General features: G+C 38.2%; 1 protein-coding gene across 3 annotated transcripts; it reads left to right on the forward strand.

Annotated features, from left to right (window-relative positions):
* tpd52 (tumor protein D52) lies at positions 1-26,218 on the forward strand. Of its 3 annotated transcripts, none has more exons than XM_062990758.1 (7): positions 1-104; positions 17,741-17,862; positions 19,628-19,776; positions 20,693-20,794; positions 21,700-21,741; positions 22,397-22,445; positions 25,876-26,218. In XM_062990758.1, exons 1-7 carry the CDS (start codon positions 86-88, stop codon positions 25,996-25,998), a joined length of 606 nt encoding a protein of 201 aa, XP_062846828.1. In that variant the 5' UTR covers positions 1-85; the 3' UTR covers positions 25,999-26,218. The 3 variants fall into 3 exon arrangements, with proteins under 3 accessions (XP_062846828.1, XP_062846827.1, XP_062846829.1); XM_062990757.1 differs by lacking the exon at positions 1-104 and adding an exon at positions 259-306; XM_062990759.1 differs by lacking the exons at positions 1-104; positions 21,700-21,741 and adding an exon at positions 259-306.

The following is a 26,218-nucleotide window of genomic DNA, read 5'->3' on the forward strand; positions in this document are numbered from 1 at the left end:
AACTGCTGCTGGAGTGAATATAATATACAGTTAAAAACTAGTGTGGACCGAAAATAACCACCGTTACCCCCGAGATCACACAAGCATGGAGGGATCCGACCAAAGTGAGTAAGAAAAGGTGATTGGTGAGGTGATTTATTTGCAGATCAGGCGTGACAGCTCAGATGAAAGTGCTGGTGAGTGTTTCTGACTGTTAGAAGTTGATTACGGTTAGCTAGCTGCTCTGAGCTGGAGATGGAGCTGCAGACATCCGGATGATTCATGCATTAATTCAGCCTTTAATGGAGACAGAAGCTACATGCAGTGGTCAGTGTTTTCTCTTTTATTTTCTAGAATCCTACTTATACTAGTTTTAAACTGCAGGATTGAAGAGTGAGGAAGTTTAAAACATATTGTTCTTAACAGCTGTCTGAAAACGTAAACATGCTTTGTCAGCATAAACAGTAGGCTTGTTTGATCAACGCTAGTATATAAAGTGTTTAAAGTTCAGCCTTTGCTTATCTGACAACCATATGTCTTATTACTTAACGTTAAACGTTTACGTACACCTGTAGGACTCATGCATGTCTCATGCAAGGGCTCCTTGATTCCTTGTTACTGATGCTGGAGACTTCTCTGTGTCCATACGGTTTGATTGCATCCTTTAGACTGAGCCACATGCATTGCAATAGAAAGGTATGAGGGCTCTTTATAGATCACAAAAAGCAGAACATACCTTTCCCAACTCTACTCTACATTTAGGCAGTTTGTAAACTATATCCCAAGATAATCAGTACAAACAGCTGTTCGTAAGTATGTGACACAGTGGCATCTTTGTCAAGTGGAATAAAGATAATTTTGTCTAAGTGGTTAGATTTTCTCAATGGCATCAAATAATCTTGCTGCTGTGAATTACAAGCTGCTGGAACACTTGTATCACTATCCATAGTCAAGCAAGATTCACATCATTGTGGGTGAAAATGTTGCTTTTAAAGAAACCCCTGCTTTTAAATCAGTTGCTGTTCACATAAACAAACAAGAAAATGTTTGTGGTAGGATGAAATAAAAATGAAGAAGCATTAAAACCTGAAAACTGTGTATCTACTGTCAAACATTGTGGTAGTAGCGTGCTTTTCTGCCAGCTGAAATAACGCATTGCAGAAAGCGAAGTACTAAAAATCATTTCAAATTACTGTAGCACAACTGTAGTTTTCTTTTCTTTTTTTTACCTCACCTATCATTTATCAGTACCATGTACTGGCCAACATTACACTTGTCTCTACTCGTCTCCCTTAATTACTTTTTAGATTAGAAATGTCTTTTGTATTTATTGTACTGTTGTTTATCTGCACTGTGTACATTGTATTGTTTTGCACTTTTTGTTCTGTGTTGCACCCTGGTCCTGGAGGAACGTTGTTTCGTTTCAATATGTACTTGTATTTAGCTAAATTGACAGAAAAGCCTCTCTTGAACTCTTTAGACTACCATAAATTAGGTTGCATTCTGAATGCAACTGGGTATTTTAATTGGACAATAACCCCAAACACATGATCCTGATTTCAAGCGTTTTTAACTATATTAGGAATAAGTCAAGTATGTGCAAGACAAACTTATTTATATAATTCTTGAGGCCACTTAACAGTAAAAACTGGCCTACAATAAGAGATCAATCTTAGCTTATCTCAGGAGCAGGAAAAATTATATTATTATATGACTCAAAAGTGTGTATTTATGACTCAAGGTGCAAACATTTGCGAGCCCTTATTAGCCATTATCCAAATAAAAAGAATTAAAAAAGTTTATTTATTTATTTATTATGTTTTAATAAAGTACTAATTAATATAAATGATTAAACATGCAGTATTTAATCTAAGCTTTTTTTATAGAAAACTTTTTTATTGCAATCACTTTGCAAAAGAACACTTGGTTTTTTAGATTAATATGATTGGTTGCAATTGGCAAGTAAATACACCTTCAAGCTGTATTGAAGTACTTGATGACCCAGTGATGCAGATAGTACAGTACATTGGGTGCCATTCAATTCACCTAGGACACAGATTTAAACCTTGCCCTTAGTCATTGCCTTTAAGGGTTTAGGAATGTTCTCCCTGTGTCTGCATGAGCTAGCTCTGGGTAAATCTACATGTCACCAGTTCAAGATTGGCTGTGTCTAAGAAGGGATGGCCGAGGCACTGCAATGGATTGGCATTCAGGTGTGTTACTGCATTGTTGCACCCAGTGATTCTGTGGACCTACAGTGACCCTGACCAGAATGAAGCGGTAGTTAAAACATGAAAATGATGAATGATGAAAATTCAGCCGTTGATCAGGGTACCACGATGCACTGTTTTAATCCAGAAGCTTTCAGCTTGTTCAGTTAGTCTTCCAAGCTTACTCCTGCCCTTGTATGTCTTGCAGGGAAACCATCTGCCCATTCCTTAGTTTACCAAACTCATGTCACTCCAGCTGCTGCACATGGAGAACTGTTTGATCTGAAGGGCAGGTTGCCTGATAGAGACAGATACCTTAATTTGTGTATTGTACACAGGGTTTCAGGTTTGCCTTCTTTCAGCAGCTTATGAACCTCAAAACAGGTGGCGTATGCTTAGTATATGCAAGAAATACCATATGCTGGATTGTGGACTTGTACTTGCTTCTTTAATTATTTGCTTTTAATTATCAGGGCCTTATTAACGATTGTGTGGTCCTCACCAATATCTAAGAACAACAACAAAAAATAACATGAGGTAACAAAAAATACAACAGATTTCATTTTGTGGTTTTTGTAAACAACATTTAGTCAATATCCCAAGCCTCAATGTAGAAGACATTGCAAGTGGTTTGATAAAATTTATATATTCATATGCTATTCTTCACAGTCATGAGATTTCCATCCAATTGGACAATTAATTGATTCTTACACAAGGCTCTACAGCACAACTTCTTCATTGGTGTTTGTATGATGTGCCATCCATTTAGTACAGTTCCATGAAATTATAAAGTCTGTGCCAAGTTGGATTAAAGCCATTATTATGGGATGTGGTGCGCCCAATACACAACAATAGTGCTTTAATAGGTCCGTTAACCACACAGCTGTGTCATTTTTCAGGCTGTAATGATGTAGTCTCCTGACAACATACAGGGGATGGTGGTAACACATTGCAGAGCAACATACATTCTCACTAAATCACACTTTATGGGAAAGATAGGAATAGACGGTCCACCTACAGAAAGAACATGTCAAACTTACCATTGACAAATTGGAACATTGTAGCATCTATCACATAATGCTGATTTCTGTATTAATGAGTAATACACTGCAAGGCCAAAAGTATTTGGACACCTGACCATGATCTCGTTGGACATCCCAATTCAAAAACAAATAGCATTAAAATACTATTCATGACCTCACTGTGATTTTATTAAACCTATAATAGGCACTCTTCTAAAAAGTTTTCACACAAGATTTTAGCTTAAGTAATACGTAAGCGCATAATACACATTGGTTTATGAGAGAATATTATGAGGGATCTTTAAAAAGTTCCCACACTTTTATATTTGGAAACGGTGAGGGCAGAAAAAGTAGTAATTGGTCGTGTCTGAGAGACTGAAAGAGAGCTTAAAGTCCAGATTTAGTGCCATCTGATTTCCACCTTTTTGGCCCGCTCAAAGAAGCTTTAAGGGGAAGAAGATTTACATGTGATGATGATGTGGAAGCAGCAGTGCATCAGTGGCTACACGCTCAACCAAAAAAATTTTTTGCTGATGGCATTAAAAGTTGGTACGACGCTGGGAAATATGCTTCGGAAGGCGACTATGTAGAAAAGTGATGTTATTTGTTTTTGAAATTCTTTTTAAAAAGTGCGGTAACTTTTAGAAGAACTCTTGTATATATTATCTCACTGCTGCTCAGCTCAACCAGACGGTGATGTTTATAATGCTTAGATTGCTTTTTTTAAGAATTCGACTTTATTGCCAAATCAACATTGAAGTCTGACACCACCAGATTAAAGAAAAAATGCATTCTGGTATGCACATGCATGTTTGTACTTGTTTTGAACAGCCAGGCAGGTCAGGTATTTACAGGACCTGCTCTTTCTGTAGTCATTGCTATCACAACTATGAGAGTAATCAATTCATCTTAGATTGCCTACTCTGGTGCTTGGTTTTTCCCAAAACTGAGTTATAACACTCACCTCACTGAAACATGATCAGTAGGTAAACATGGCCATTGTGTTTTATCAGTGTTGGTTAGAGGCGGGCTGAGTCAGTACGGTGAGAACCTACACTGCTGTTTCTTATCATTGCAATGGATATTACTTTAAACCTTTCAGGTGGAAAATTCCATTCTCAGGCTTTTCTAACCTGTGTTTAGGGAATGTACAAACCCAAATTTCTATTGGACATTTTGTAAAATGCCATAAAAACAAGTTTCTGTGATTTGTTAATTCTCTTTAACTGACAAGTAGTACAAAGAAATGACTTTTATTGTTTTTTTGCTGACCAACTTGATTGTATTCTCTAAATTGTATGCCTGCAACACACTCAAAAGAAAGTTGTGACAGAGGCAAAATAAGAGTAAAAGGCTTATAGATAGTTCATTCATATTTCTTAATGGGTGAAATTGTAGCAGGCGAGGGTATGATTGGGTATAAAAAGTAAAATTCACAAAAGCAAGCAAATATGTTTCATGTCTCACCAGTTTGTGCCAAACGCTGTGAGAGAATTGTCAGTCAGTTCAAAAAGAACTTTTATCATCTACTGTACATAATATTGTGAAAAGATTCAGTGAATCTGGAGAAATTACAGTCCATGTAGGGCAAGACTGGAAACCTTTGTCGAATATGCATGATTGCATTTTATAGTCATTACTGTTGCAAATGTAGCCAATTTATTTTAATTTTAAAGTGATAGTTATTTGATGGTTAACTGATAACCAACAAGCGTATAACACATAGCTGTGTTTTATATTAATATATCACATGCTGTAACATAGTAAACACAGCAGTAATGTAGAACAGTAAGATTAACATAAACACTGAGCAGAACCAATTCAGCTTTCAGAATGTAAGTGTAAACAGAACAAGTGCTAACAAAACATGCTAATCATAATTAATACAGATACACTCAGTAAATAAAAGCTCTTCCTGACATTATTAGTGTGGTTATTAGGGGTGCAAATTTTGCTATTTTCTTTTAACCTATAACCAGCAGTCATTAGTCAACAGTTAACCAATAACTGACAAGCTTATAGGGACATGATGCAAAATAATTCTGAATCATGGAAAATCTAAATAACGTCTGTAAAAATACCAGTACATAGAGATCCACATGCAGCTTAGCATGCAGTTTAACTCTGTAATGACAGAAACCAGCTTCCATTTCTGATTTTAATGCAAATAGTATTGTTGTTTGTAGGGATCTACCCACGATGCGATACGATTCACGATACTGGGTTCACGATACGATTTTTTCCAGATTTTTTTAAACAAAATTAAATTGAAGACAAATTATGACAAAGTTTCCATTTATTATTTCTCTTAAAAAAAATTAAATAACACATTGTATTTGTGCTTATCTTTTATTTATCTAAATAATGAATGCCCTTTTATTTCTGAGGTAGGTACAAACTATGCCAAATAATGTTCATTGTGAACAAATCCAACATTATACAAATAAATGAATACTACAAGTAAAGAAAGTATCCTCACATAAATACATTTTGATGGAAAATCCCCCTACCCGGCAACTTTGTGAAGTGCCGTCCACCAGGCGAGGTGAATAGCGCCAGTGCCCTCTGCTGTTTAAAGTGAATGTCGATTCATCTTAAATGAATAACCGATTCGAATCGTGGCACATTTACACCGATTTTTAACTCTCTTATGGTGCATCGTTACATCCCTAGTCGTTTGTGATTTAAATAAGTTTTTTTCTGCTCAGATTAGATAAGCAGCTAATCATTTACATCCCTAATATTTAAAACAATTTAATGAAGTTGGTTAGTAAAAACATTAGAATTTTATTTCTTTGTACTTTTGTCACTTACATAAAAGTTCAAGAGAATTAACTAATTAATTATTTTTGTGTTTGTTGCATTTTACGAAATGTCCCAAATTTGCCATAAACGAGGTTTTAATTCTTTTTATTGAGATACTGCAGTCAAATGGGTTGAACCAAACAAGATGTGGTTCATGATTTTTGAGAACACATTTTTGCATGGTAATTTGAAGTCTGGCTGGATTAGTAAACATTGTTTAAAAAGTTTGATTGTTTGCTCATTCAAATTTACGTCCATGTTCTTCTTTCTGTTTCCTCTTCTGTGTTTGTGCTTGTGTAAATGTGTCTGCTGTTTACCCTGCAGTATTTTCAGCCCTCCAACCTAGACTGATTTAAGTAAATTTTAGCAAAAGCTGACTGCTTTAATACTGTTGTGCTAATTTAGACACCCTTAATCATATTGCATTCTTTATTGATTCTGTAAGTAAAAAAAGTTAACTGGAAACAAACTTTTGCACATTTTACAGAAAAAAATACTGTTTATTTGCTAACTTTGACATATTGGTGGAAAAAGAAAAATGCAGCATGTGCATATGTTATGTAACATTTATATTATATTTTTTCTAATATATTACATAGGGCTGGGCAGTACGACGTTACATTCAGTATACCGCCTTTGGTTCCTTATACCGTATGGATCTTTCAAATACCGCCATACCGTAGCATAGTTAATACAACAGCTGTAGGCTTCAGTAGGCAGCTAATCAGATAATATTGTTCTATAGACAGTCAAGAAAAAAGCTTTCAGAGCAATAATTAAAACAGTGGATTGCAGGTATGTCTTACGGTGCGAAAATACTTCAGGTCAGTTGCTAAACCAACGTTATAAGCGAACTGAAAGCTGAGATATATAAAGTTGTTCACTTTTCTACAACAGACCTGTGGTCAAGTGGTACAGTGGAGTTTGCAAACGTTTTATTTGTTGAAGGGAGAGCTAAGGGTAATTGTACAATACTTAAATATTAAATAAACAAAAATGTATTGCAACTGTTTTACGCGTACTGATTCCATCACATATTGTGTCATTTTGTGGGGCCAAAACTTATAGTACTCATAACCTTTACTATATACATGGTGAAATTAAAACTTTTTATATTCTGTGTCCTAATGACAGTAGAATAAGCCACAAACATATAAAAAGTCCCAGTAATAAAAAAAAAAAAAGAACATACCGTAAAATACAGTGAAACCGTCAGAATCTTAAAAATTTTTTGGTCATACCGCCCAGCCCTGATATTACATTTTATATATACATAGATGTGCGCTAAAATACGTTTGCAGAAAAATACAATGTTTACGCTTAAAAAATGAACAAAACAGGTTATTTGCCCAGGTGTGTGCAGACTTCTGCTGATTGTGTTTGGGAGGTCTTAAGTGAATGAATGTCTTAGGAGATTTTGTTTCTGTGGTTTGCTCAATGGCATAGCTGGTAAAGTTGTTGCAGCAATGCAGAAATGATACTTAGTACCTAGGTTTAATCCTTGCCTTAAGGCACTGTCTGTGAGAAGTTACTCCAGATAATCCCATTTCTTCCTATATCCAAAAAAACACGCTTTGCAATGTATTGGCACCTGTCCTGCACCTGTCCTGTGTTTATGGGTGCCACTGAACCCATCACAACCCAGACCAAGATGAAATAGTTATTGCAGTGATAGATTTGCTTACAGTTTTGTTTTTGAAGTGAAGATTTTATGAAGATTTTATTTATTTTATTTATAAGGATTTGTATATGCACTGTGTTGCCAGTGTAAGCCGCTGTTATACTTGCTGCATGTGCAATTTTAAAGCAAGCAATGCTCATGTTGAGGCTTGTTATGGTTTTATGATTACTGTTGGCATTTTGACATACTGAATATACCTTTATTTTGCTGTGAGTTCCATATACACATAACATGAAATTACATTTACATGTTTTACATTTACATATATGGCACTAAGCAGATGCTTTTATCCAGGGTGACCTACAGTTGTGACTTAACTGAATACAATGCAAGCAACTAAGGCATTAGGGGTCATGCTCTGGGACAGTAAACTTACTTAACCATGTATTTTTGTGATTGGTACACGTTGAGTATAATTTACTAGTTGTAATTATTTGCTCTTTCTGGTTACTTTCTCAGCCACCATCTTTATTTATAACGAATGCTGTGAATAAGTGCATACTACTTGTGAAATAATTATTTGTGAACCCTACTATATGCCTCTTTTAAAGCAAAGATGGCTCTGTATTTTTGCTTCTAGTTTATTCAAACAAAAAAGGCTTTTTTTTTGCTCTGACCTTTTCTTCACCCTGTGTTGAACTCCTAATGGTGTCTAATTGCACTACACTGTACTAGTCACCACCCATGCTCTTCAGACAGTATAGTATGGTGGCCTCACCATGAAGGCCAAGTGTGGAATCAAGTCCCATGATTCTTATCTTGTCCAATCATGAGACCAGGCAGTTTGGTTATAATGTGCTAATTGATTAGACATCGCTCTGTATTAGGACTTTTAAGGCTTCTCTTTGTTCCTGGGTGGATCTAAATGGAAGTCATATGAATTACAGTTTTGGTAGAGATAAAAACAGGCCAGTGGTCATCGTTTGAGGTGACCATAGAGTTCATCCATGGTCACTTTTATTCAGATTTTTTTTTTAGTTAGAGGCAGAGTTTCATATCATGTCTATAATCCTGTTGAAGTTAGAAAGCTTTGCACTGTAAAGGAAATTTCATCATTCAACCATTTAAACATCACATTCATAAGTGATTATTAAGCATGTATTTCAACACCATGAGTAGCTACTTGTATGTAGTATTGGTTTATTTATCATAAAAATTTGAAAGTGCCAGTCACCAAATGTGACCACTCATTTGTTTGTAGACCTTGCCGTCTCTTAAACCAGTGGTCCTCAACCTTTTTTGCACCACGGACCGTTTTCATATAAGATATAATTTCACGGACTGTCGGGGGGCGGGGTGGATTTTAAATAGAATAACTACAGAATGGAAAATCAGTGTGAATCCTGAGCTTTTTTCGCTATAACAAGATGCTGCTCCCACCTAGTGATGGGGGACAATAACACCCGAAGAGTATTGGAAATTTAAATGCCCCTTTAGCGATCTCTAATCATTTATTCTTTCCATGCAGTCCGCGGCCCGGTGGTTGGGGACCACTGTCTTAAACTATTCTCTAGACACAGAATTATCTAGAATGTTACTGTTTACAGATTCCTCTTCCTCCAAATCCTACACTTTCAGTCTACATTCAGCAAACTAGCATTTTATCCTGGCTTCAGTCAAACCAAATATCAAATAATAAAAAAAACACCAATCCATATATTCAAAAGAGGTTTTAAACTTTGTATTCTGTGGTGAAATTTGTATCAGACAGCATGCCCGCTTTGTGAGTCTGAATGCTCTCTTGCTTGGCAGATGAGTTGTAATTGGTCATTGACATTTACTCTTGCCTTAGTCACTGCTCTAGCAGGATAGAATATTAATGACTGAACTTATTGGAAATGTGGCATCCTGTGTGCTTAATTACTGATCTTTGCAGTGCAGTCCACGTTTGACTACAGAGATTACATTTGTATGCATTGTATGCTAGTTGTTTGCACCTGTTACCAATGGCTATGACTAAAATCGCTGAACATTGTTAGACGAGGTATACACCGCACACGTACCTTTGGTGCATGTACCTTAATGTTCAGTGGTAGCTCAGTAGTTAGGGCTGTCAGAAGGGGTTCTTATCAGCCACCGTTGAGCTCTTGAGCAAGACCCCTATTTTGAGTCAGTTGTGCTGTGCACTTAGCTCTTTTTTAATGCTTTTACTCCCGGTTTTTAGCGCGTCCAATTTTTCGACACATGAGCAGTAGCCGACTGCATCTTTTCACCTGCACGAGGCGAGTTCATATGCAAATCAGCCATGTGCACGGAGAGCCACATCCTGATCAACACACTATTCCCCAACTCCCCAACTGCAGACGCATCAGTTATGAGGTCCCTATCCGGCTCCCACCCTGTATGAACAACAGCCAAGTGTTGTTCATATAGCTGCCCAGCCGGATGGCACAGCTGAGATTCAATACTATGTACTCGAAATCCCAGGTCTGGTGTGCTAGCGTATTTTACTGCTGCGCCTCCTGAGCGGCCTGTGTACTTAGCTTTTGAACAAGCTGAAATATGCAAAGAAAATGATTTAATTGTACTGTACATGTGTATATGAACATGTGACAATAGAGTCATTTTTCTAATGGTTACATAATGTATTAGCCACTATAGATGTTAAAGAAGTGGCTAAGCACAAACAATACTGTGATTATACTTCACTTCCTCTTATTATTCCCACTTCTCCTTTAGGTCAATCTGGTACTGAATGAAGAAGTAATGTATATTTTTTAGAGACTGTCCCTTTTCCTTGCTGTCTTCCCTGTAATCATATGTGATGTGTCTAGGCTTGTTAAAACGTGGTGAGCCTGCTGTTGGCTTTCAAAGCTCCGAAGATTTTTTGCAATCAAATTAGATCAGGCACCTGTTTGGGGTGGATCAGACTCTGGGTGTGACAGTCTGTGTTTCCACATCTGTGCTTGTGTACATGGTGTTTGTTTTGCAAGCCGAGTGATGCATGGTCTGGCCGTAAGCCATCAAGGACTTGTGTGTAAGGCAAATATCCGGGTGTTGACAACCCCCACACACACTGGCTCTGCTCATGAACCATAATATTGCTGCCCTTGGGATTGGGGTGTGTTTGGTATGTGGTAACATTTTGTAAACGTTTGGGCCATTAAAACTGCAACTGCTGCCACACATTGTACTGTAGTCTTTTTAAGTAAGGCTGGTCTACAACTAGTTAGATTTGCTAAAATAATCTCAAACTCACGTGTCCTTGACTTTCAGAGGAAACTGTATGTCATGACGGGAGTTGTTGTGGAAACATCTTCTCCAGAAATAATTTGAATTGGCCTGCAGAGTTCTCCGACACAGTTCTATGAAGTGATGAATCAAAACTTGGAACTGTTTGACTATATGAGTCAGCATTTCTCTGGTGAGGCTTATAACCACAAGAAAACTATCAACCCAGTGAAGCATGGAGGTGGGTCAGTAATGATGTGCGGATGTTTTTCTGCTGCAGGAAGTGGCAATCTTGGGCTCTCAGGTGGCGCGGCAATAAAACACGCTAGCACACTGACATTTCGAACTCGTTGGTTTGAAACTCAGTTCTCCCATCCAGCTGGGCTGGGCGCCTACATGAACAACGATTGGCTGTTGTTCATACAGGGTGGGAGCTGGATAGGGACTCCTCATAACAGAGGCAATACAACCTCTGCTGGCTGATTGATGGCGGCCTGCACAGAGTCGAGAAATAATGCGTTGATGAGGGTGGGGCTCTCCGTACACAACGCTGATTCACATATGAACTCACCTCGTGAAGGTGAAAAGATGCAGTCGGCTACTGCGCACGTGTCGGAGGGGGCGTGTGTCAGTCTCGCTCTCCTCAATCAAGGCAGGGATCAGCATCAGTAGAGAGGAAGCATAAGGCAATTGGGTAATTGGATACGCTAAAGTCGGGAGAAAAAGGGGAGAAAATGCATAAACAAAAATATAAGAAGAAAAAAAGAAAGTGGCAATCTCTACTGTGTGACTGGCATCATGAATTTACAGAAATATCAAGGCATTTTAAGGAGGAATGTTTTGCTTTCTGTGGTAAAGTTGAACATTGGTCACAATTGGACCTTCCAGCAAGACAATGATTTTTGGTGGGATTTGAAGAAAGCAGATGCTGTGTGAAAACCATTAAACCTTAATGAGCTGGAAGGTTTTGAATGAGGACAATGGGCGAAGATTCCACAGGAGAGGCTATCGAGGCAAAAGGATGTTCTACCAAATACTGAAGCTGGGCATTAAATTAAAGTACACATTGGATTTAAATGAAAACATCTAGTTCTTTTGACGAACATGTCAACATATGTTATCAAAATTGCTTTTACGTTTCAATACACATTCTTTGTCTGTTTAATAAGACTTATTGTTGTTTGTTTATTAGGATTTTAACGTCATGTTTTACACACTTTGTTTGGGTACATTCATGACAGAAACGGTAGTTACCCATTACACAAGGTTCATCAGTTCACAAGTTTATATCAAACACAGTCATGGACAATTTAGTATCTCCAATCCACCTCACTCGCATGTCTTTGGACTGTGGGAGGAAACCGGAGCACCCGGAGGAAACCCACGCGGACACGGGGAGAACGTGCAAACTCCACACAGAAAGGACCCGGACTGACACACCTGGGAACTGAACCCAGGACCTTCTTGCTGTGAGGCGACAGTGCTACCCACTTAGCCACTGTGCCGTCCACTTATTGTTCAATATACAGCAATAAATTGTTGTATATCTCTGTTAGATGAGACTTATTGTTGTGAATTGGTATCATGGTTTATAACTGTCTGCAAACCCCAGCATGTTCAGCCAGTAATGGATTAGCACTGTAATCTGGGCCTCTGCAGATTACAGAATAGGTCTGTTAGTGTGTCACATGACCAATAAACATGTGGATCCTCATTTCCCTTGGTAAAGATGGCTGGAGGGGGAAGGGCATGAAGCAGTGCGCTTTATTCTGCTGTTTGCTGGGAACGACTGCAGTAACACCAGCTGCCACTGAGACTCTATGTAGGAGCTACTGGTTGTGGTGTAATGTGAAGAGGTAACTTATTAACCCTTCATTACTGCTGCCTTTGCCTGTTTGTCATGTGAGCCAGCAGCGCCCAGGTTGCACAGTATCCAATCAGAAAACTAGCGTTCACTGTCCTGAGGGATTTTCTAAATGCTGAATAGATTCTGTAAAGGACTACGAGTCTCCTTTCAGTTTTGATCAAGGTGTTAACACCAGCTACCCTTGCCTGTCTGCTAAAGAGATCTTCACTCCATTCAGCTCACCAGTACTGCCATGCAGAGCTCATTTGTATAGTGGTTAGGCATGTGCAGATCATTGAGTTAATACCATGCAGTCATCAACATGCAGAATTCTGTTACTGGAACCTTCTCTATTTTTGTAAATATATACAAAAGCATGATTCTTTAAATGATTAAACTTTCTTAAATGGATCATTGTTATTATATACAGACAGTAGACAAAACAATAGAAATACTAAGTGTGTGTGTGTTTGCCCTGTGATGGACTGGTGACATGTCCAGGGTGTTTCCTACGTTTTGCCAAGTGAACTGGACTCCTACAGCATAACTAAGGTAATACCTAATTCACGGCCGTGAGCTGCTTTTCGTGTAATATGCAATTTGCTGTGAAACTCAAATTGTCATTCGCGTAACGTATGAAATATGAGGCGCAATATGCAGCATGAGGCGGTCCTAGCAATCGTATGGTATTATACGGCATTATAATTAACCTAGTGTAACAGACCTTTCTGTGGTGTAGTGAGCTGACAATGTTTGATGTGTGTGTTTACGTATTGAGTGCATTTTCTCACTCTATAAAAGTGTGCTTCTCTATACACGTGATCATCTCTCTGTAGTCTGTGCTTGAAAGAACAAGCCAGTAAAGTATTATGCTCCCGATAGTTTGTCTAAGTACAGTTTCTTTCTTTCTTCATTAACTCAGCTAACTCTAAAGACGCTCAGTTACATTAGCACGGACGAGTATTTATGTATTCGTTTAGGGAGGCTGTGCTGTGTATTGTAGCTTCCATTTATTCTATCATTCAATTTATAAGTGTTATTTAATTTTTGTTTACAAATCTGTAAAATTCATTTTTGAAAAATAGTATTTTTGAAATGAGGGAATCTGCTCTGTACATGACATTACAATATAATCTTAAGAAAAAAGTAATTAAATATTATAAGTAATAGTCATTGTATACACAGTTTGGATCATAAAGGTTTAAGATCACAATGCAAAAGAATGCATCAATAAAATTTTTATATCTTGAGCTACTGATCTGACTCTTTGCAAGCTTTTGTTGATATAAAAAAACACTAGAACTGTGAAGGTGAACTGTTTGCAATTTAGTTCTAAATTGAATAAAAACATTATAATTCAACACTGATCCAGCATTTCGGCCAGTAATGACACTTTACCAATGCTTTCCATCAAGTCCTCCTTATGATTTTACCTAAACCCAAAATCACTTTGTAGACCTAATAAGAATGACAAAATTCTTGGCTTGACCAATACCAAATGCTAATCTTAAACTGATATCAAAGCCAGTTGTGGTTCAGATCAGGTACTAACATCTTCACAGTATTGTTGGGCATTGTCTATGTCATATTACTTGACGTCACACGTGTTTACCGTATAAAATAGTACAATATTTTACTCAGTTGAAAACAATGCTAGGTTTAGTCTATGAACTCTCCAGTATTTCAGGGTTGCATCAGCCACATAGCTGTATTTTGTATACTATCAGTGCTTCCTAAAATGCATTTGCGATAAATGACTCTGAAGATATGGGGATCTGCTATAAATAAGCTGCCCAAATACAAATTTGCAAAGCTTGTAGAGACATCTCCAAATAGTCTTTCAGCTGTAATTGCTGTCAATGACATTAAAATCCTAATAAATAAATAACTCATGAAAGAAGTTCAAATACTGTACATGTAGCTCAATTTTTTGTTACCCTGTATGACACAGTTTTATAGTTATATTTTTTCTGTGACCTTAATGATAGCTGTTCATACTTGTTTATGCTCCCTTACTTGCTCATTCCGAAGGAATGAAGGAGGATTAAAGAAATGCAGTGGGAGTTCAGGCTGAAGTCTAACTGAAGGCTATTGTTGGGCACTTTTTACTAATAAGACTTACTATAAATTGCTGAAAGGTTCTTTTAGTTGCCAGATGTTTAAGAATGCAGTAACACTCCTTCACTATTTTGTCAGATAAAGTTGCCCACAACACATGATTACTAAATGCTATTTTTTTTGTTCGTTTGTTTTAATGCTGGAATACTGCCTTTTGTCCACTATTGTGGTTTGTTGTGACCCGGCAGATAAAATGGTTGAGAAATGCTGACAAAACAAACACAATTCAAAAACAAAACCAACATAACATGTCTTGTGTTAGGCTACTACAAGCGTAGTAATGAGTGTATTTGTACTGCATTGCTAGGGTCTTTACACTGTGCATTTCAGAGGTGTTTCTTATAAAATGGTCATGTAGCTAATTAATTTGCTACTTAGTATAGTATAGCATTTTAGAAGTGTGTTTAACAATGTGTTGGATGAGCTCCAATACTTTTATCAATGTTTATGGCTCAAGTGGATGTGTTTTTTTAAGATAGGAGGAAATTTTACTTGGATAGTAAAGTGGTCAAAGACCTTGCCAAATCACCTTCCAGTCTTTTTTATTGTCGACACAATGACATTTTGTCTCATCTGTGTTGTCACAACTGAAAAATTGCATTATGTGTTTTATTATTTATGCTGCTTCTCCATCAGGCACCTCTGGAATATCAATGTGAGTCAGTACTATCAAGACATCAAACTGTGGGTGTCCTTGGCCTGCTGTCTATTATCTGAAGGCCAACTTTTTAATCTGCTGCTTGCACATGACCTGTCTGTGTGTCATTTATCACTTTGTGTCTAGGATACATAAGAGGCGGCATTGAGAACTGAAGGACATGCCTTCTACCCCATCGACCTCACTTAAAGAACGCTCAGGCTTCAGATGTTTGTAGGGTCCAACTTTTTTTATTTATTATTTTTTTATATGCCAGGTAACTGTTTGCATCTACTGTTACAGTCAATTTAGAATGTATTCAGCCCCATTGACCTTTTTTTTACAGTTTATTTTGTTGTAGATTTGAATTTTATTTAATCCATTTAATCTTCCATCTACAATTAAAGACATTATTACAAAGTGAAAACATGTTTTTATAGATTTTTGAACATTAATTAGAATCTAAAACTGGGGTGCCCAAGTGGTACAACAGGATATTCTGCTAGCGAAATTTAAATCTCAGCTGTGCTACCAGTCACTTGGGTGCCCCTAGCGGGCACAATAGGCAGTGCCTGCAGCAGACAAAATTGGTCACTAAGTCTGCTGAATGGAAAAGACCGGACTAAAAAATGTCAGCAGTGGGGTGACTTTATGAATTGCTTTATAAAGACCCTGGTTAGTAGCCCGACGACATGTACAGAAGTGAAAGAACGCGGAGATCACTGCTGGATGGGAAAGATCTGACTATAAAGTGGGTGGGGTCTTTGACGAGGCTCCTGTACAGAAGTGAATCACCGATGTATGGGCGAATAGGAAGGGGTCTGTGGACTGCGCACGCATCGGAGGGAGTGTGTGTCAGGTAGATATAACCTCCTCGGACGCGATTGCTGTCCCTATTTGCGGAAGACTAATTGGCTACACTACACTAAACTGTGAGAAAAGGGGAAAATGCATAAATAAAATAGCAAAAAAGAAATGAAAATCTGAAATCTTATTTAGTACTTTGTTGAAGCCCATTTAGCAGTAACTACATCTGTAACTCATCTTAAATACACCTCTGCTCGCTTTGCGGACCTATATATCAGTTTATCCCATTTTTTTATTACAGATCCTCTCGAGCTTTGTCAGATTGCATGTTGAGTGTTTGTAAACTGCCATCTACAGGCCTTTTTACAGATGTTGTTGGGGCTTAAGTCTGGGCATTGGCTGAGACACTCAAGGACATTCACAGACTTGCCCCTGAAACCACCCCCAGTGTTGTTTTTGCTGTATGCTTTTGGTCATTGTTGTTTTGTGAGATGAACTGTCACTCCAATCTAGAGGAGGTTTTGTTCACCCGCCTCTCAATTTTTAGCAGTGTTCCTGTCCCTGACACCTAGATGTAGACACCACAATGTTTCACCATAAATATGGTAAAAGCCAGATGATGTGATGTGCTTGTTTTTGCCAGACATAGTGCTTGCTGTTCTGCCCAAAGACTTTTCTACCAGAGAAACTCTTGTTTTGTTTCATTTTCCCAATTGCTGCATCACATTCTGAGAGACATGCTAAGCACTCCAGATCATTCATTGCTAGTCCTTTACTATCGCCGATCAAGACTTTTGGAGCTATTTTAGAGTGACTCTTGGGTTCTTTCTTACCACTCAGACCAAGGCCCTTCTTGCTTGGAATTTGGCCAGATTAATCTGATTTGTTGTTGGCTTTAAGCTAGTGTATTGTGATGGTTAAAATGCGCTTTTTATTGCCACCGGTCAGCTGGGCGTCATCTGGCGGGCACAATTGGCAGTGCCTGCAGCAGATACTAATTGGCCACCGTATCCGTATCCTCATACGCTGTGTAAGGACCCTGATTGGTGGAAGAGACGCCTGTGCCGAATGCAGGGGCGAGAAGAGGAGCGCTGTGCACATGTCTGAAGAGGCGTGTACAGCGACATGCTCTCCTTGGATGCAATCGGGTATCCCTCAGCAGCAGAAGGCAAATTGAGTGTGCTAAATCGGGAGAAAAATGGGGGAAAAATGCATTAAAAAGTGCTTTTATTGACTCTTTCCTCATGTTGTTTTCAGTGAATGTTTAATTACCTCCCCATTTACACCAACCAGAACATAAAAATATGATTTATTTAATGTTTTTATTTATTCTTTCTCTTTCCCATGGATAACGAGGCTTTGTATCTTCCACCGCTACAATTATTAGAGAATGAATGACCAGTATTAAAAAGCCATTAATGAATAGAAAGCATAATTTTCTTTCTGATTTTTCTGTTGCCGCAGGTGCTCAGAGACAAGACTCCATTCCAGAAGTGGGTGAGGATGCTGTAACCACAGTGCAGTCTGATTTTGACACGGCCCTCACTGAAGAGGAACAAGGGGAGTTGCGTAACGAATTGGCAAAGGTCTTTAGTGTTTTAGCTATCTATTACTCCTTATGTTTTCTTTTATTAAGGTCAGAACACAGTGTAATGTTCACCTGTTCACCATAGGTTTCTGTTTGTGACCTACTTGTAAGTATTTGATAGTGTATATGTTAGGTATGCAGTAGTTTTGCAATAGGTTGCTTCACTTTTACTTCACTCTTGCTTCACTCCTACTTGTCTGACATGGTGGTGCAACTCATTCACAAAAAAACAGACAATCATCAATTTTTTCATCTTTAGTAACTGCTTTATATAAATCAGCATCGCAGTGAGTCCAGAGCCCTTGCCAAAAATACTGTGGGGAAAACAGGAAATACTCCCTGGGCATGCCAGATTCTTTTAGTTATTATTCAGCATGGTGACAATTGGAGAATACAGCAATGAAATGAGACAAAGGGGTCTTGACCTTCATGAATCATATTCAGGCAATGACTATTAAAATAGCTACACAGCCATTATTATTAACTAATCTACAATGTTAGACACAATCAAGTTTAGAGATGTGTTGAAGATGTGAGGTATTTGGGGTGACATCATCAAATCTATCTATCTAAGTACACACCACCTCTATGATAAAATCTTTTGGAATGCATGCCCACACAATGTACTTCACTGCACACTCCTGAAACCTGACTGTATTCTGCAGCTATGCTCAGACCGCACAAAATATTGCAAACATTTTTCTGTATGTAAGTTTATTAAATAATTAATTTCCCCATATGTTTTGTGTGAGCATTAGGTTATAAAAGGGTTAGAATACGTAATGTTGGCTATCAGTGGTGCTAATAAAGCTGGAGCTGGCTGTGTAGGGCTTTGTTTTATTTACTGTGGGTGAAAACAACATATTTAATACTTAAGACATTTTTAATAAAACCAACACAAACCTTCCAACTTTTTTTGGAACTAGAAGCGAAGAACTGCTTCCAACTAGGGCTGGGCGGTATATCGCAAATATCAATATATTCGATATTACTTTTTACAAGATACTGAAAATGACCATATTCGTTATATCGTGTATGTCTAGGATACAAAGGTTACTATTTGAGAACCTTTAAAACAGAGCGCAAAAGCGCTGTGCAGAACGCTCTCTTTCGCGCATGAGCGATATAAACAAAGTCAGAAAACGACACTTTTCAAACTAATGATTCATTGGAATCAAATCAGGGAGCTGTGCTCTTATCTATGATAAAGATTCATTCATTTTGCTCACTCTATTTCATTATGGTGTTGTGCGTAAACAACTCCATGGATCAGTGTGTTTAATTTAGAGATTCAGTCATGGTTTAAGTCTTGATAAACAGCTGTATAAACCAATCAGAGCTTCTGACTTAAGATTTTGGGTGGAATTTCAGTTGTTTCTCTAATCCAAAGCAAGATATGCTATTATTTTGCATTTTTCCAATGTGTGTCATTCAGCTGAGCTGGCAATGAAAAACTCTCTCTTTATTGGTTGTTGAGGTAGGAGTGACAGCTTAGTTAACGAATGACTAGTTTCAGCTTTTTACCAAGAAAGCTGAGAGAATAAATTATCCGTTGGATACGTATTTATATATTCTGGAAACATTATGATTTTATGCTGCTGTGTGGTTGATCTGGGTCGCAATGCTGCTGTTTACTGTGCGCTTTCATTTTGCAATGATAGCAAAGCATTATTTTTTTACGCTCATTTATTAGAAGTAAAATGACAGTGGCCTGCCAGATTTGTGACTGTAGGTAAGTGTTTTCCCACCCTCAAACTCTGCAGGTAGAGGAGGAGATCCAGACTCTATCCCAAGTGTTAACATCAAAAGAGAAGCATTTGGCAGAGATCAAGCGGAAGCTGGGTATCACCCCGTTGAATGAGCTCAAGCAGAACCTGAGCAAAAGCTGGCAGGAAGTCACAACGTCCACAGCGTATGTAGCTGGTCTTTTTATCATGCTGCTTCATAGGAAAAACCCCATCTGTTACTGTGTTATACACCCTGCATTATATGGACTCTCGTACTGCTTGAATATTTTTATGCTTGTTTACCTTTAAGGACTAATGTATTACAGGTCATTCATTTTTAAGTGATATTGGTTTCAAAACATTTTTAAATGTAAAAATGTAACTGCTTGTAAAAAAAAACTGCCTAAATAAATGTAAATGTTTCACTTTGTGACATTTACTTTTATAGGAAATCCAAATGCATAATAGTTTTTTGCACCTGATCCTATAAAGCCTTGTTATTTTTTTAGCTGAAATATGTCTTTTGCTCTATAATTAAAACAGTTGAATAAATAAGTGCAAAACATCATAAATATTGGCACAATTATCTTCTATTACAAACCCCATGGTACATTTTGTAAAATGCAGTAAAAACAAGGATCTAGTAATTTCCAGTCCCTGATTGTGAATCAGCTGCCGCTTGCTTGCACAACCCCTGACACAGCCCCGTTAGACACATGTCCAATCTGTGGCCGCTTCTTATCACCTGCAAGCATTGGGTTCCTACACAAAGCTGTATCGCATACAGAGAGCCACTCTATGTTCCATGTGACTCCCCCGCACTCACTCAGGCGCCCAGACTAGTCGTGGATATATCATATCACAGCTGCAGTGGGAAGAGACCTCGTCCGACCTTCCCTCTCACAAACATGGCCAACTGTGTTTGCGTGGATGCCCAGTCAGTCGGTAGCTCTGCTGAGATTTAAACTGCTGTGAGTTCAAACACTTTGCAGTGGTGTGCTAGTGTGTTAGACCACAGCACCTGACAAAAGTACAAAAAGACTTATTTTAAGAAGTTACACTTTTTTTCTTTAACACTGTTAATAGAAGGTTCGTTTACAGGTATAAGAGGACCTCAGAAACACTGAGCCAGGCCGGACAGAAAGCCACAGTGGCTTTCTCCAGTGTGGGCTCAGCCATCAGCAGAAAGCTGGGGGATGTCAGGTAATTAAACCAAAAGAGACACACTGCATTGAGAGTACTATGTGAAGAAAAATAAGTAATTAATTTACCAGTTAAAAGAATATACCAAACAAACTATAACAATTTTAAAGAATGTTGGTCTGAAGCACAGTTAGGTTTTGCAACAAGACAACTTGACAAATCTCCTGACTTGTACACTAATAAGAGTCTGTGACAGGATATTTAATTGACATACTTGAAAGTCCTCAACTGTGGCTGAATGAAAGCAATTCAGTATTTCAGAATTCAGTAATATCCTGACCACAGGTCCTGCCCATCCCGCTTATTTTTTGTAGCTCAGTCTCATTTCTGTTGTTTGCTAAGTGCTCTCTGTGACATTTACAGATTACAGTCATTTTCCAATTCATTTAGGTAAAATAACCTTGACTATGACAGTTATTTTGGAAGTGGAATTTATTAGCAATCTGATAAATACACTTGTTTCTGCATGCAGTTACACTGATGAATAAAATTCATAGCTTGACCTTTGTGTTTTAAACTTTTTGTCAACACTTGCCTCAGTGTTTGTGTACATATAATCTCAGTATAACTCTGCTGAGTCTGGTATAAACCATGTGAGTCTGGTTTGATCCTTCTCTTTTAGATCTCATGGTGCTGATGTTCTACTCTGTCTAAATTTTTTTGCCTACTGCCAGTTCACTCACATCTCCTAGCTGCAGAAATAGCATTTTTCATGATTGTTGCAATTTATTTTAGAAATCTAAATGATGTAGCCTAAAACGTCACAAAACTAATCCTGATTTGTGGGGAAGTGACTAGCTTTGTGTGAGTTTCTTTTCTGCCCATCTTTCTTGAACTCTTAATATCCTGATGGCTGTATTATTGGCTAACCCCTGTGTCTCATCTTTCTTAATGCTGACTGATAGTATACGCTCCATACAGCATTCTACTAGCATGCCAGTCATGAGGTAAGCACTGGATCCTACTCACAGGCCTGTGTATTAGATGTGTGTATCATTCCAGGATAGCATACTTCAGTCTGTCTGCCAGTACACAGGGTTTTGATAGATGGGCAATATCAAGCATAGGTGGCAGAAAAACAGAAATGCATTTGTACATTTGCCTAAAGATTACTTATCATTAAAAACAAAAAAAAGTATAGCATTTACAGTATGTATTGACAAAAACACATCCTGAATTACACTGGGGTTTAATCTAAATATTAAATATTATTTTAACTACACCAGTCAAACACAATTTTTGAGTGGTCAGTTATACAAGACATTTTGATTGATAAAAAGCATAGAAAACTTTATTCTCACCTTGTTAGACAACAACAGTTGAATCATTCATTATACTTACCAAAACATTTTCAGTTTATGGAATCAACTATGTTTTGCCTCCTCTACTGCTGCTGACCTTTCGACATCTGTGTAGTAGCCGATCGCTTCTCATCACCTGCACTAGGCGGGTTCATATGGAGATCCATATCCATATCGTCATATCGAGAGTCATGCACTGATCTCCATTATCCCCTGTCTCATTGTACAGCCTTCATCAAAATTTTGTTTCAGCCTATTTTAAATACAGTGTACATTAAAGCTGACATGCTATGTCTTGCAGGAATACTCCTACCTTCAAGTCGTTTGAGGAGAAAGTGGAGAGTATAAAGGTTAGATGATGTACCTGTTGATACAAAACTTGCTATTTCATTGTATGTATATGATTTTATAATTTTAATACTATGTTTAAAATACATACAAAATACAGGGCGGTGGTAATGTAACAGGGTACTGGACTGGTTATTGGAAGATTGTTGGTTTAAGCCCTACTACAACTACAGTAGATTACCACTGTTGGACTCTTGAGCAGGGCCTTTAACCCTTAATTGCTTTGATTGTAATCAGTCACAATTGTTTGGATAAAAGCGTCTGCTAAATGTCCCAAATGTAAATGTACAAAATAAAAAAGCTTAAAGATTTTTAAGCCAAAAAAATATTTTAAATTATAATTTTTTTGGTCATTTTCAGTTGTGCACTGGATCTGAAGAAGGCTAATGGAGCTTAAACTAAATATAAAGCTTATAACCACCACTTTAGCATTGTGTACTAGAATGCAAAGGCAAATTCCCATTCCATATTAAGCTTTCTGGTAAAGGCATGCAAGTTTTTGGCTAATATTATTTTGTACTGTACACCATTTGGTTAGAATTCAAGTCCAAAAGTTCGACTGTATTGTCATAAGATTATTAGACGTTCTGTGCTGCTTTTATACTTGCAGAGCAACCATACATGAAACTACTAACATACTGTAGCTGCAAACTTCAAGGTCTGTTAACTATTTATGCCTCTAAAGGATTACAAACTATACAGTGCCTTGCAAAAGTATTCAGCCCCCTTGAACTTTTCAACCTTTTGCCACATTTCAGGCTTCAAACATAACGATATGAAATTGTAATTTTTTGTGAAGAATCAACAAGAAGTGGGACACAATCGTGAAGTGGAACGAAATGTATTGGATATTTTAAACTTTTTTTAGAAATAAAAAACTAAAAAGTGGGGCGTGCAATATTATTCAGCCCCTTTACTTTCAGTGCAGCAAACTCACTCCAGAAGTTCAGTGAGGATCTCTGAATGATCCAATGTTGACCTAAATGACTGATGGTGATAAATAGAATCCACCTGTGTGTAATCAAGTCTCCGTATAAATGCACCTGCTCTGTGACAGTCTCAGAGTTCTGTTTAAAGCGCAGAGAGCATCATGAAGACCAAGGAACACACCAGGCAGGTCCGAGATACTGTTGTGGAGAAGTTTAAAGCCGGATTTGGATACAAAAAGATTTCCCAAGCTTTAAACATCTCAAGGAGCACTGTGCAAGCGATCATATTGAAATGGAAGGAGTATCAGACCACTGCAAATCTACCAAGACCCGGCCGTCCCTCTAAACTTTCAGCTCAAACAAGGAGAAGACTGATCAGGGATGCAGCCAAGAGGCCCATGATCACTCTGAATGAACTGCAGAGATCTACAGCTGAGGTGGGAGACTCTGTCCATAGGACACAATCAGTCGTACACTGCACAAATCTGGCCTTTATGGAAGAGTGGCAAGAAGAAAGCCATTTCGCAAAGATATCTATAAAAAGTCACCTGGGAGACACACCAAACATGTGGAAGAAGGTGCTCTGGTCAGATGAAACCAAAATCGAACTTTTTGCCCACAATGCAAAACATTATGTTTGGCGTAAAAGCAACACAGCTCATCACCCTGAACACACCATCCCCACTGTCAAACATGGTGGTGGCAGCATCATGGTTTGGGCCTGCTTTTCTTCAGCAGGGACAGGGAAGATGGTTAAAATTGATGGGAAGATGGATGGAGCCAAATACAGGACCATTCTGGAAGAAAACCTGTTGCAGTCTGCAAAAGACCTGAGACTGGGACGGAGATTTATCTTCCAACAAGACAATGATCCAAAACATAAAGCAAAATCTACAATGGAATGGTTCACAAATAAACGTATCCAGGTGTTAGAATGGCCAAGTCAAAGTCCAGACCTGAATCCCATCGAGAATCTGTGGAAAGAGCTGAAAACTGCTGTTCACAAACGCTCTCCATCCAACCTCACTGAGCTCGAGCTGTTTTGCAAGGAAGAATGGGCAAAAATTTCTGTCTCTCTATGTGCAAAACTGATAGAGACATACCCCAAGCGACTTGCAGCTGTAATCGCAGCAAAAGGTGGCGCTACAAAGTATTAACGCAAGGGGGCTGAATAATATTGCACGCCCCACTTTTCAGTTTTTTATTTCTAAAAAAAGTTTAAAATATCCAATAAATTTCGTTCCACTTCACGATTGTGTCCCATTTGTTGTTGATTCTTCACAAAAAATTACAATTTCATATCGTTATGTTTGAAGCCTGAAATGTGGCAAAAGGTTGAAAAGTTCAAGGGGGCTGAATACTTTTGCAAGGCACTGTATCTGCTAGAGGGCAAGTTAGAGCTGAAACATCCTTACTAGCATATTTTATTAATGACCTTTACCCTTAACTGCATAGAGCCATACAGATGAACTGCACTGGCAAGTTGGGAGTTTGCAAAGTCAAAAATACCAGAAATTGTCATTCATAAGGAGCTATTCAGTTTGTCTTTAGTACTAGTTACAAAAATAGGAAAGTAGTGTATTTTAAAATATTAAATTAAATTGAAAAAAGTTTGTATTTGCCTGTTTGAAGGTGATATGCAGATACATTTAAAAGAACATATAGCCTAACACTGGGAATGAGTGATTTTCCTTGAAATATCTGCTGCACTCGCAATTTTGTTCAATCACTACATTTTTGCTTTTAATATGTAAGATGTCTAGAGGTTTAGAAGGTTTTACAGTTATTGGATGCATGTTGTTAGGTCATGGATGTTAAAGAAACTGTAAATGGTTTTAAGAAAAAATGTCAGCCGCTCAGGTGGCGCAGCAGTAAAATACGCTAGCACACCAGAGCTGGGTTTTCAAATACATCATATTGAAACTCAGCTCTGCCAGCCGGCTGGGCTGGGCGGCTGCATGAACAACGATTGGCTGTTGTTCATAGGGTTAGGGGCAAGCCGGATCATGGGTCCTCATAACTGGTGCAATTACAACCCCTGCTGGCTGATTGATGGCGCCTGCACAGGGCTGAAGAATAATGCTGATCAGGGTGTGGCTCCCTGTGCACAGTGCTGATCGGTATATATGAACTTGACTCTTGCATTTGAAAAATGCAGTCTGTACTGAGCATGTGTCAGAGGGGGGCGTGTGTCAGTTGAGAAGTGTCCTCAGGCAGCGGTGGAGGGTTGAATTAGTGGAGGATGCAATCAGGGTAATTGGACACGACTAGATTAGGGGAGAAAATTGGGGGGAAAAGGTTGGGAAAATGGAGGGAGGGGATAAAATAAAAAATAATGTCTATTTTTAAAGCTCTGGCACTAAAAAAATACCAGACACACCATAAAAGATCATTTCTTTTTTTAATAAATTGTTTAGTTGACACATCACAGATCTGTCATAGATTCATAAAAAGATTCAATATTTTAGCCAATCATATTTCTTTCAATCTTACTGCCCTGCAGACCAAGATGGGTCCCACTACACCATCCAGCGAGCTTGAAACTGCATCAGGCTCCACGCCTAATGCAGAGCCAGGGGTTGAGCAGCCAGACGGAACCACTGTTCTGGATCCAGAGCCACACTGAAAAACAGCAGCTGCACTCCACTTTTTCTTTTATTGTCCTACCCTTTACTCCTCCCCTTTTACAAAAAAATTATCTAATGAATGTAAATAACATATTTATACACTCAGTTGCCAGTTTATTGTGTTTACCTACATTGATCTGCACATTTTGTAAACCACTGTACCCCGTCACTGGTTAAACGTGGATACAGCATAAATACACCGATCAGCCATAACATTAA

This window comes from Trichomycterus rosablanca, chromosome 2, assembly GCF_030014385.1.
Source record: "Trichomycterus rosablanca isolate fTriRos1 chromosome 2, fTriRos1.hap1, whole genome shotgun sequence".
Lineage (NCBI taxonomy): Eukaryota > Metazoa > Chordata > Actinopteri > Siluriformes > Trichomycteridae > Trichomycterus > Trichomycterus rosablanca.

Excerpts from the sequence above, each read along its gene's own strand:
- tpd52 (XM_062990757.1), top strand. The coding sequence starts at position 282 with ATGGAGACAGAAGCTACATGCAGTG. Across the intron at positions 19,777-20,692 it reads GAAGTCACAACGTCCACAGC|GTATAAGAGGACCTCAGAAA; the intron begins GTATGTAGCTGG and ends GTTCGTTTACAG. Across the intron at positions 21,742-22,396 it reads ACTAGCATGCCAGTCATGAG|GAATACTCCTACCTTCAAGT; the intron begins GTAAGCACTGGA and ends TATGTCTTGCAG.